Source organism: Saccopteryx leptura, chromosome 6 (genome assembly GCF_036850995.1).
Source record: "Saccopteryx leptura isolate mSacLep1 chromosome 6, mSacLep1_pri_phased_curated, whole genome shotgun sequence".
NCBI lineage: Eukaryota > Metazoa > Chordata > Mammalia > Chiroptera > Emballonuridae > Saccopteryx > Saccopteryx leptura.
In genome coordinates, this window is record NC_089508.1 from 77,057,405 (window position 1) to 77,070,329 (window position 12,925).

The following is a 12,925-nucleotide window of genomic DNA, read 5'->3' on the forward strand; positions in this document are numbered from 1 at the left end:
ATGCAGAGGACCCAGGTTCAAAACCCTGAAGTCACCAGCTTGAGCGCAGGCTCACCTGGCTTGAGCAAGGCTCACCAGCTTGAGCCCAAGGTTGCTGGCTTGAGCAAGGGGTCACTCAGTCTGCTGTAGCCCCCCCGGTCAAGTCACATATGAGAAAGCAATCAATGAACAACTAAGGTGCCACAAAGAAGAATTGATGCTTCTTATCTCTTTCCCTTCCTGTCCGTCTGTCCCTCTCTGTCTCTCTCTGTCTATGTCACACACACACAAAAAGAAAGACATAGTACAGCTGCATGGATAAGAAAACAGGACCTGTATATTATATGCTGTCCACAAAAGACCCAACTCAGAACAAAAGATACACATAGACTGAAAGTGAAGGGATGGAAAAAAGTATTTCATGAAAATGGAAATGAAAAAAAAGCTGGGCAGCGATACTTATATCTGACAAGATAGTATTTAAAACAAAGGCTATAGTAAGAGACAAAGAAGGTCACTACATGATAAAGGGAGCAACCCAACAAGGGGACATAACCATTGTAAATATTTATGCACCTAATATAGGAGCCCCTAAATATATAAAGTACATTTAGATGGACATAAAGGGCGAGATAGAGAGCAACAGTATAACAGTAGGGGATTTCAATACCTCACTAACATCAATGGATAGATCCTCCACTGGAGGCAGAAAATTAACAAAGAAACAGTGGCCTTATCAGGGGTCCCCAAACTTTTTACACAGGGGGCCAGTTCACTGTCCCTCAGACCGTTGGAGGGCTGCCACATACAGTGCTCCTCTCACTGACCACCAATGAAAGAGGTGCCCCTTCCAGAAGTCGGCAGGGGGCCAGATAAACAGCCTCAGGGGGCCGCATGTGGCCCGCAGGCCGTAGTTTGGGGATGCCAGCACTAGATCAACTGGATTTAATTAATATTTTCAGAACATTCTACCCCAAAGCTGCTGATGATACATTCTTTTCAAATGCTTGTGGTACATTTTATAGGACAGACTACATGTTAGGACATAAAACAAGTCTCAATAAATTTAAGAAGACTAAAATCCTATCAAGCATCTTCTCTGATCACAAGGGTATGAAACTAAAAATCAACTACAATTAGCTAAATAGCATGTTATTAAATAACAAATGGATTAATAATGAGATCAAGGAAGAAATAAAAAAATTCCCTGAAACAAGTAAAAATGAACATACAACAACCCCAAATCTATGGGACACAGAAAAAAAGAGTCCTTAGAGGGAAGCTCCATAGCATTATAGGCATATCTTAAGAAGCAAGAAAAAGCTCAAATAAACAACCTAACCCTGCACCTAAAAGAACAATAAACAGAACAACAAATAAAGCCCAATGGAAGCAGAAGAAAGCAAATAATAAAGATTAGAGTGGAGCCTGATCTGTGGTGGCACAGTGGATAAAGCATCGACTTGGAATGCTGAGGTTGCCAGTTCAAAATCCTGGGCTTGCCTGGTCAAGGCACATTTGGGAGTTGATGCTTCCTGCTCCTCCCCCTGTTCTCTCTATCTCTTTCCTCTCTCTCTCTCCAATAAAAATGGATAAATAAAATCTTTAAAAAAAAGATTAGAGTGGAAATAAATGACATAGAGGCTAAAAAAATACAAAAGATCAATGAAATCAAGAGCTGGTTCTCTGAAAAAGTAAACAAGGTTGACAAACTTTTAATGAGTCTCATCAAGAAGAAAAGAGAGAGGACCCAAATAAATAAAATTAGAAATTAAAGTGGAGAAGTAACAAATAACACCACAGAAATACAATGGATTGTAAGAAAATACTATGAAGATCTACAGTATATGCCAAAAAATTAGACAACCTAGTTGAAATGGATAAATTCCTAGAAACATACACTCTACCAAAACTCAATCAGGAGGAATCAGAAAACCTAAACAGATCAATTACAACAAATGAAACTGAAACAGTTATCAAAAAACTCCCAGCAAACAAAAGTCCTGGACTGGATGAATTCACAGACGAATTTTACCAAACATTCGAAGAACTAACACCTATAGCTATTCCAAAAGATTCAAGAGGAAGGAAGCTTTCCAAGCTCATTTAATGATGCATCATTATCATCATTCCCTAACCAGATAAAGACACTACAATGAAAGAAAACTATAGGCCAATATCCCTGATGATCACAGATGCTAAAATTCTCAGCAAAATATTAGCAAATCAGATACAGCAATACATTAAAAAGATCATACAGCCTGACCAGGCGGTGGTGCAGTGGATAGAGCGTTGGGCTGGGACGTGGAGAACCCAAATTCGAGACCCCAAGGTCGCCAGCTTAAGCGCAGGCTCATTGGGTTTGAACAGGGCTCACCAGCTTGAGCCCAAGGTTGCTGGTTCAAGCTAGGGGTCACTCGGTCTGCTGTAGCCCCCTGGTCAAGGCACATATGAGAAAGCAATCAATGAACTAAGGAACCGCAATGAAGAATTGATGATTCTCGTCTCTCTCCCTTCCTGTCTGTTTGTCCCTATCTGTCCCTCTCTCTGACTCTCTGTCTCTATCACAATAAAAAAAAAAGATAAAAAGATCATACATCATGAACAAGTGGGATTTATTCCAGGGAGGCAAGGCTGGTACAATATTTGCAAATCAATAAATGTGATTCATCACATAAACAAAATGAATAAAAATCACACAATTATCTCAATAGATTCAGAAAAAGCATTTGATAAAATCCAGCACCCACTTATGATAAAAACTTCGAGCAAAATGGGAATACAGAGAATATACTTCAACATAATAAAGGCCATATATAACAAACCAATAGCCAACATCGTACTCAATGGGCAAAAATTAATAGCAATCCCCTTAAGATCAGCAACAAGCCTGACCAGGCAGTGGCACAGTGGATAGAGTGTTGGATTGAGATGCAGAGGAACCAGATTCGAAATCCCAAAGTCACCGGCTTGAACGTGGGCTCATTCAGCTTGAGTACAAGCTCACCAGCTTGAACGCAGGGTCGCTTGCTTGAGTGTGGGATCATAGACATGACCCCATGGTCACTGCTTTAGCCCAAAGGTTGCTGGCTTGAGCCCAAGGTCGCTGGCTTGAGCAAGGGGTCACTTGCTTTGTTGTGGCCCCTGGTCAAGGCACATATGAGAAAGCAATCAATGAACAACTAAGGAGCCAGAACAAAGAAATGATGCTTCTCATCTCTCCCTTCCTGTCTGTCTGTCCCTATCTGTCCCTCTCTCTGTCTCTCTCTCTCTGCCTATGTCACACACACAAAAAAAAGATCAGGAACAAGACAGGGGTGCTCCCTTTCACCACTCTTATTCAACATAGTTCTAGAAATCATGGCCATAGCAATCAGACAAAAAGAAGAAATAAAAGGCATCCAAACTGGAAAAGAAGAAGTAAAACTGTCATTATTTGCCGATGACATGATACTGTACGTAGAAAATCCTGAAGTCTCAGTCAAAAAAATTACTGGACCTGATAAATTAATTTGGCAAGGTGGCAGGGTATAAAATTAATATTCAGAAATCAGTGGCATTTTTATACACCAACAATAAACTGTCAGAAAAAGAAATTAAGAAAACAATCCCCTTCACTACTGCAACAAGAAAAATAAAGTACCTAGCAATAAATTTAACCAAGGAGGTAAAAGACTTGTACTCAGAAAATTATAAGACATTGAAGAAAGAAATCAAGGAAGATATAAACAGGTGGAAACATATACTGTGTTCATGGATAGGAAGAATTAACATTATTAAAACATCTATACTATCCAAAGCAATCTATAGATTCAATGCAATTCCTCTTAAAATATCAATGGCATACTTCACAAATCTAGAATACTCCAAAAATTTATATGAAACCAACAAAGAACCCAAATAGCCTCTGCAATCTTGAAAATGAAGAGCAAAGTGGGAGGTATCACACCTCCTGATACCAAGTTATACTACAAGGCCATTGCAATCAAAACAGCTTGGTATTGGCATAAGAACAGGCACACACCTCAACGGAACAGAACAGAGCACCCAGAAATAAACCCATGCCTTTATGGTCAATTGATATTTGACAAAGAAGGCAAGATTATACAATGGAGTAAAGATAGTCTCTTTAATAAATGGAGTTGGGGGCCCTGGCCGGTTGGCTCAGTGGTAGAGCATCGGCCTGGCGTGCAGGGGTCCCGGGTTCGATTCCCGGCCAGGGCACACAGGAGGGGCGCCCATCTGCTTCTCCACCCTTCCCCCTCTCCTTCCTCTCTGTCTCTCTCTTCCCCTCCCGCAGCTGAGGCTCCACTGGAGCGAAGATGGCCCGGGCGCTGGGGATGGCTCCTTGGCCTCTACCCCAGGCGCTGGAGTGGCACTGGTCGTGGCAGAGCGATGCCCCAGAATGGCAGAGCATCACCCCCTGGTGGGCAGAGCGTCGCCCCCTGGTGGGCATGCCGGGTGGATCCCGGTCGGGCACATGCGGGAGTCTGTCTGACTGTCTCTCCCCGTTTCCAGCTTCAGGAAAAAATAAATAAATAAAATAAAATAAATGGAGTTGGGAAAATTGGACAGGTACATGCAAAAAAATGAAACAAGACATACAACTTACACCATTCACAAAAACAAACTCAAAATGGATAAAAGACTTACATGTAAGTCATGGAACCATAAAAATCTTGTTAGAAAACACAGGCAGTAAATTATCTGTTATCTCTTGTAGCAATATTTTTGTCAATATTTCTCCATGGACAAGTGAAATAAAGACAAAATAAACAAATGGTATTATATCAAACTAAAAAGCTTTTCCACAGCAAAAGACACCATTAACAAAATAAAAAGACAATCCACACAATGGGAGAACATATTCTCCAATACATCTGTAAGGGGGTTAATAACCAAAATTTATAAAGAACTTCGAAAACTCAACACCAGGAAGGTAAACAATTCAATTGAAAAATGGGCAAAGGAACTGAATAGGCACTTCTCCAAAGAGGACATACAGATGGTCAATAGGCATATGAAAAAATGTTCAACGTCACTATCATCAGAGAAATGCAAATTAAAACCACAAGAGATACCACCTCATATCTGTCAGAATGGCTCTCATTAACAAATCAACACACAACAAGAGCTGGTGAAGGTGTGGAGAAAAGGGAACCCTCCTACACTGCTGGTGGGAACACAGACTTGTAGAGCCACTGTGGAAAACAGTATGGCATTTACTCAAAAACTTAAAAATGGAACTGCCTTTTAACCCTGCTATTCTTCTTTTAGGAATATATCCTATGAATCCCAAAACACTAATTCAAAAGAAGATATGCACCCCCATGTTTACTGCAGCATTGTTTACAATAGCCAAGATCTGGAAACAGCCCAAGTGTTCATCAGTGGACGAGTGCATAAAAAAGCTGTGGTACATATACACAATAGAATATTACACACCCATGAAAAAGAAGGAAATCTTAGCTTCTGTGATGGCATGGTTAGACCTGGAGATTATTATGCTAAGTGAAATAAGCCAGCCAGAGGAAGAGAAATACCATATGATCTCACTTATGTGTCGAATCTAATAAGCACGGTGAACAAGGAATGGAATAGAGGCCAGAGGTGAGGTCATGGCGGACAGAAGGACAGCTGTCAGAGGGAAGGGGGATGAGGGGATGGGATCAGAGAAGGTGAAGGGATTTCTGAAATTATATATTTATAACACATAGATACAGATAATAGGACATCAAATCCCAAAGGGAAGGGGGAAGCAGGCAGGGGGTGGGGGTAAAGGGGGTGTAATAGGGGCACGTTGTCGGGGGGTTAGGGTGTTATATTGCGTGGGACACTTGAATACACGGTAACAAAATAAATTTTAAAACTTTAAAAAATAAAATAAATAGAATCCAAATAAATAATAAAAATAAATAAATAAATAAAAATAAAATGAGCAACTTCAAATATGAAAAACATTAAGAGTTCATCCCCAGCTGCCCTGGCCGGTTGGCTCAGTGGTAGAGCGTCGGCCTGGCGTGCAGAAGTCCCAGGTTCGATTCCCAGCCAGGGCACACAGGAGAAGTGCCCATCTGCTTCTCCACCCCTCCCCCTCTCCTTCCTCTCTGTCTCTCTCTTCCCCTCCCGCAGCCGAGGCTCCTTTGGAGCAAAGATGGCCCGGGCGCTGGGGATGGCTCCTTGGCCTCTGCCCCAGGCGCTAGAGTGGCTCTGGTCACCGCAGAGCGAAGCCCCGAAGGGGCAGAGCACCGCCCCCTGGTGGGCGTGCAGGGTGGATCCCGGTCGGGCGCATGCGGGAGTCTGTCTGACTGTCTCTCCCCGTTTCTAGCTTCAGAAAAATACAAAAAAAAAAAAAAAAAAAAAAGAGTTCATCCCCAGCCATCCCTCCTTCCACATCCTCCCTGTGTGTTTTTCTTCCTTCTAAGCAGAACACTTCAAAGACGGTGGCATTGCTAAGTGCCTTCTCTTGTTTCCTTATCTATGAATTGGGGATAAAGCTACCTACTCTACAGAATTGTTATATGGATTGAGTAAAATACAGTGTGTCTGTAAAGTCATGGTGCACTTTTGACCGGTCACAGGAAAGCAACAAAAGACGATAGAAATGTGGTATCTGCACCAAATAAAAGAAAAACCCTCCCAGTTTCTGTAGGATGATGTGGCAGCATGTGCGCATGCGCAGATGATGATGTAACACCGTGTATACAGCGGAGCAGCCCATGGCCATGCCAGTTGAGATGTGGACGGTACAGAGGAAAGTTCAGTGTGTTCTGTGGCTTGCTAAATTCAAATCCGTGACCAAAGTGCAATTTGAATATCGGCGCATTTATAACGAAGCGCCACCACATAGGAATAACATTACTTGGTGGGATAAGCAGTTGAAGAAAACCAAGAGTTTGGTAGAGAAACCCCGTTCTGGTAGGCAATCAGTCAGTGACGAGTCTGTAGAGGCTCTACAGGATAGCTACCTAAGGAGCCCTAAAAAATCTGTGCATGCATGTACTCGACAATTACACCTAAGCAAGACTACAGTTCATAAAGTGTTAAAGAAATGTCTGTTTTACGAGGTACAAATTGCGGCTGTTGCACACTATCAAACCGGTGGATAGACCCCACACAATGCGCGTTTGCAACAGATATGCTTCATGAGATCGACAATGATGCAAGATTTTTGCAGAAGGTTGTGTTTAGCGATGAGGAGACCTTCCATATCTGTGGACATGTTCATCGCCATAATGTCCAAATATGGGCTGCTGACATCCTCATGCCTACGTTGAGTACGAATGTTAACACCCCTAAAAGTGAACATGTGGTGTGGCCTGATGCATGATACGGTGATGGGCTCATTTTTTTTCGCGGAGCAGTCTGTGACGGCAAAGTCCTATCTTGACATGTTGGAATTGTATGCAGTGCCACAATTTCCAGAAGGTGTCATCTTTCAACAGGACGATGCTCCTCCACACTACGCCACCATTGTTCGTGAGTTTCTGGATAGAACATTCCCCTGGCGGTGGATAGGCAGGGGTTCTGTCAAGCCATGGCCACCACGATCCCCGGATCTGACGCCCTTAGACTTTTACTTTTAGGGTTATGTGAAGCAACATGTGTACACTGAACGTATCAACAACATAATCACTTAAAACAGAGAATCACAGACGTTATTCACTCTGTTACACCAGACGTCCTTACTCGTGTGTGGCAAGAACTTCTCTATCATTTGGATGTGTGTAGGGCAACAAATGTAGACCACATCGAACTGCACTGAATAGGTATGAAACTGGGAGAGTTCTCCTTTTATTTGGTGCAGATTTCACATTTCTATCGTCTTTTGTAGCTTTCCTGTGACCGGTCAAAAGTGCACCATGACACACTGTATTTAAGTGCCTGGCATCATCTTAGGGGGAGCTCAGTAAAAAGCTCCTTTCTGCTTAAAATCTTTCTGTGACTAAAAAAATAAAAAAGTAATGAGCCTGACCAGTGGTGGCGCAGTGGATAGAGCATAAACCTGGGATGCTGAGGACCCAGGTTCAAAACCCGAAGGTCACTGGCTTGAGTGCAGGCTCACCATCTTGAGTACAGGGTCACCAGTTTGAACATGGGATCATTGACATTATCCCATGATCCCTGGCTTGAGCCCAAGGTCACTGGTTTAAGCAAGAGGTCACTGGCACTTGTTCCCCAGTCAAGGCACATATGAGAAAGCAATCAATGAACAACTAAAGTGCCATAACTACAAGTTGATGCTTCTCATCTTTCCCTTCCGTCCTCTCTATCCTTCTCTCTCTCTCTCTCAAAAAAAAGTAATTCATGTGCTTCTGAAGAATTACTTCATGTTTCAAACTGACTTAACCCATTAAGTAGTGAGTTTTTTTCATGCTCACTGACATTCGGGAGCGAGTTTTTTTCAAAAAATGAAATTAGTTACAGTTACAGTTTTATTAACTTAAAATCATGTTTGTTTGATAACCAATTTACGGAAACAAGAAGAACACACATTTGTCTTTTTTAAATATTGCCTTACACATTTTTAAAATAAAAACTTTGTTATCTGGATGGTCAGGTGGCACGAGAACGTACATTAATGTTTGTACTACTCAAAGGATTAATATTAGAAGAATAAATTAGTTAAAAACTGTCATGAAATCATAAGTTATAGAAATTGACAGATTTTGGGGTTTTTTTTTAGAAACTAATTTCTGAGCACAATCTATCCCTTAAAGATAAGTTTCATAATATTGATGAAACTATTCTATTTTGGTAACAATGATCACTTTCTACTCTGGCAGGTGCTATTGAATCAAATGTGCCCCAGGCTTTATCAGAATAATGCCAAGCAGAATATTCCTGCATATCCTATGAATGCATACTCCACAAACAAAAAAAATGCTTTGATGCCTAAAAATGTTCTGTCCCAGAGCTTTCCCAATAGTGACACAATTTCCTTATACTTGGAAAACAGCAATCAAACACATAAATATGTTTTCTGTCTTATTCTGTTATCTTTTGGTACATTGGTGAATTTTCTCCCATTATTAAAACACACGGGTCAGCCTGATCTGTGGCGGTGCAGTGGATCAAGAGTCAACCTGAAACGCTAAGGTCACCGGTTTACAACTTTGGGTTTGCCTGGTCAAACCACATACGAGAAGCAACTACTATGAGTTGATGCAGCCCCCTCCTCCCTTTCTCTCTCTCCCCTCTCTCTAAAATGAATAAATAAAATCTTTAAAAATTAATTAATTAGTTAATAAAAGACACAGGCCAAAGCTGAAAGAAAACAAAAGAATGATTCCCTGAGGTTAGAAAAAAGAGCACAGTAGTAGCACATTTCTCTTTTCCTCTGCTCATATTTTATTAGTCTAATAGTAGAATTACTCCCATTTTCAGAACATACAAAATCCAATGTACCCAAAATCTTTATTAAATTTAGTTTCATCTTTATCAAGTGAATTAAAAAAAAATCTAAATCAGAGTTCAGTATGGTTTCAGCCTAATCATTCATATAGTGAATTGGAAATTATTAACTTACCTGGACGATTACTTCTATGTTATGTGTCCCATTACTGTAGTTTCTTGGGTTCCACTTCAGAGTGAAAACAGGACCAGACAAATGAATAGCTTGCCCTAAATGAACTCCATCAATCTTAACTGTGACCAAAGTAATGGAGGATAAAGAAAAGGCCAAGACTCTAAAATGAAAGCATATATAAAACGTGGTTTTAGATATTTGTCATTGGTTTTATAAATAAACCAATAATTAGCTGAAAAAAGAAAGTATCGGTAGAATCAACATGTGGTACAACTGTGGGACCACTTTCCAGATGATGTTTCTTTCTGAACGGTGACTTTTGGAGTTGCATAACTCAGCAAACCTGAACTGGTGAGAAATTAGAACTATTCTTTACTTTATAGAAAGCAGAATCAATTTCTTTTTTTGCATCAATTTTCTTTAGACAAAGCTGGAGTAGATCCAAACTTCTTTCTGAAAAAAACTCCTGAAGTCCTAGTTTTTCTCACAGGAAGAGAATATAGGTTAGACATATGACTTTGTTCATCTAATATTGAGCCTTCCATCTACTCATTTGGTTCCCACTCACTCATTTGGTTCTATCTACCTAGAAGAAGCAATGTCACAAATAAGGCTAAGGCTATCAGGTCCCAGAGAATATAATATCTAAATTGGATATTCAGCTCCTATCAAAAATACATCTCTCTGATGGAGAGATGTATTTCTTACTTTACTAGTGATCAAAAAATATATTAAAACAGCTTAATATCATTTTTTTTTAAGATTAAGTAATAAATCCTTTTAAAACTACAATATCCAAGCTCTGGCCAGTTGCTCAGTGGATAGAGCGTTGGCCTAGCTTATGGCCATTCTGGGTTTGATTCCTGGTCAGGGTACACAGGAGAAACGACCATCTGCTTCTATGCCTCTCCACTCCCTCTTCTCTCCTTCTTCCCCTCCCACAGCTAGTGGCTTGATTGGTTCGAGTGTGGTCCTGGGTGCTAAGAATAGCTTGGTTGGAGTGCATCTGCCTCAGGCACTAAAAATAGCTCGGTACTCAAGCATTGGCCCTAGATAAGATTTCTGGGTGAATCCTGGTTGGGGCACATGCAGGAGTCTGTCTCACTATCTCCCCTCCTTTCATTAAAAAAAAAATACAATATCTAATAATGATAAGGGTGCTATGAAACTGGCACACATATTGTCTGGTAATATACAAATTAGTATCTGTTTTAAAAAGTAATCAGGTACTTTATGCATGGTGGTATAAATGTAAAATTGTAAAGCCACTATGGAAAACAGTATGGTGGTTCTTTAAAATATTAAACACATAATTACCATATGATCCAGCAATTCCACTTGTGAATATATACCCAAAAGAATTACAGCTTTCAAAATAGTGACACAATTTTAAATGCAGGAATTAGAGTAGATATTTGTACACCCATGTTCATAGTAGCATTGTTCACAGTTGCCAAAAAGTGAAAGCACAGTGTCTATCGATGGATGAATGAATAAACAAAATGTGGCACATATGTGCAATGGAATATTATTCAGGATTAAGAAAAGAAAATTCTGACACATGTTACAATATGGGTGAGCCTTGAGGACATTATGCTAAGTAAAATAAGCCAGTTACAAAAGAACAAAGAATTCAGTTTATATGAGGTACCTACAGTAGTCAATTCATAAACACAGACAGTAGAATGTTGATTGTCAAAGGCTGGGGGAAAGTAGGAATAAGGGAGTTATTGTTGAATGGGCACAGAGTTTTGGTTTTGGAAGATGGAAGTTCTGGAAATGGATGTTGGTGATGGTTGCACAACAATATGAATGCACTTAATGCCACTGAACCATACACCAAAAATAGTAAAAATGGTAAATTTTATGCATATATAAATATATTTTACCACAATTTTTTTTTGTATTTTTCTGAAGTGAGAAGCAGGAAGGCAGAGAGACAGACTCCTGCATGTGCCCGACCAGGATCCATCCGGCACGCCCACCAGGGGGTGATGCTCTGCTCATCTGGGGTGTTGCTCCATTGTGGCCAGAGCCATTCTAGTGCCTGAGGCAGAGGCCATAGAGCTGTCCTCAGCACCTGGGCCAACTTTGCTCCAATGGAACCTTGGCTGTGGGAAGGGAAGAGAGAGACAGAGAGAATGAAGAGGGGGAAGGGTGGAGAAGCACATGGGCGCTTCTCCTAAGTGCCCTGGCCTGGAATTGAACCCAGGACTTCCACACGCCAGGCCGATGCTGTACCACTGAGCCAACTGGCCAGGGCCAGGAAATCAACTTTTTACCAAATGATTTCTAGCAGCTATTGACGATCTTTGCCTAGATCCAGTATTTCATTAGAGTTATAGAGAAGCCCTGGCTGGTTGGCTCAGCAGTAGAGTGTTGGCCCATCATGTGGAAATCCCAGGTTCGATTCCTGGTCAGGGCACACAGAAGAAGCACCCATCTGCTTCTCCACCCTTCCCCCTCCCTTCTCTCTGTCTCTCTCTTCCCCTCCTGCAGCCAAGGCTCCATTGGAGCAAAGTTGGCCTGGGCGCTGAGGATGGCTCCATGGCCTCCACCTCAAGTTCTAGAATGGCTCTGATTGCAGCAGAGCAACGCTCCAGAGGGGCCGAGCATTGACCCCTGGTGGGCATGCCAGGTGGATCTCGGTCAGGCGCATGCAGGAGTCTGTCTGCCTGCCTCTCCTCCGCTTCTCACTTCAGAAAAATACAAAAAATAAAATAAAATAAAAAAGAAATAAGGAGCCTGACCCAGGTGGTCGCACAGTGGATAGAGCATCAGCCTGGATGCTAAGAACCCAGGTTTGAAACCCGGAGGTTGCCGGCTTGTGAGTGGGTTCATCCTGCTTGAGCACAGGCTCACCAGCTTGAGTGTGGGGTTGCTGGCTTGAGCATGAGATCATAGATATGACCCTATGGTCACTGGCTTGAGCCCAAAGGTCACTGGCTTAAACAAGCGCATCATTGACTCAGCTGGAGTCCCCCAGTCAAGTTGTATGAGAAAGCAATCAATGAACTAAGGTGCTGCAACTATGAGTTGATTTTTCTCATCTCTCCCTTCCTGTCTATCCCTGTCTGTCTGTCTCTCTCTCTCTCACTAAAAAAAATAAAAAAGGAATAATGGTGGCCCTGACAGGTTGGCTCAGTGGTAGAGCATCAGCCTGGCGTGTGGAAGTCCCCGGTTTGACTCCTGCTCAGGGCACACAGGAAAAGTAATCATCTGCTTCTCCAGCCCTCCCCTTCCCCTTTCTCTCTCTCTCTCTCTCTCTTTCTCACTCTTCTCCCACAGCCATGGCTCAAATGGTTCAAGCAAGTTGGCTCTGCGCACTGAGGATGGCTTGATGGCCTTGCCTCAGGTACTAAAATAGTTTGGTTGCTGAGCAACACAGCAGCAATCCTAGATGGGCAATGCATGGCC

General features: G+C 41.7%; 1 protein-coding gene across 3 annotated transcripts in view; it reads right to left on the reverse strand.

Annotated features, from left to right (window-relative positions):
* Window positions 1–12,925, reverse strand: part of TMEM62 (transmembrane protein 62) — a 55,134-nt gene that overhangs the window by 25,108 nt on the left and 17,101 nt on the right. For all 3 annotated transcript variants that reach the window (XM_066342230.1, XM_066342229.1, XM_066342231.1), the window contains one exon: window positions 9,509–9,668. In XM_066342230.1, coding sequence (XP_066198327.1) covers window positions 9,509–9,668 — 160 coding nt within the window. The remainder of the gene's footprint in view (window positions 1–9,508; window positions 9,669–12,925) is intronic.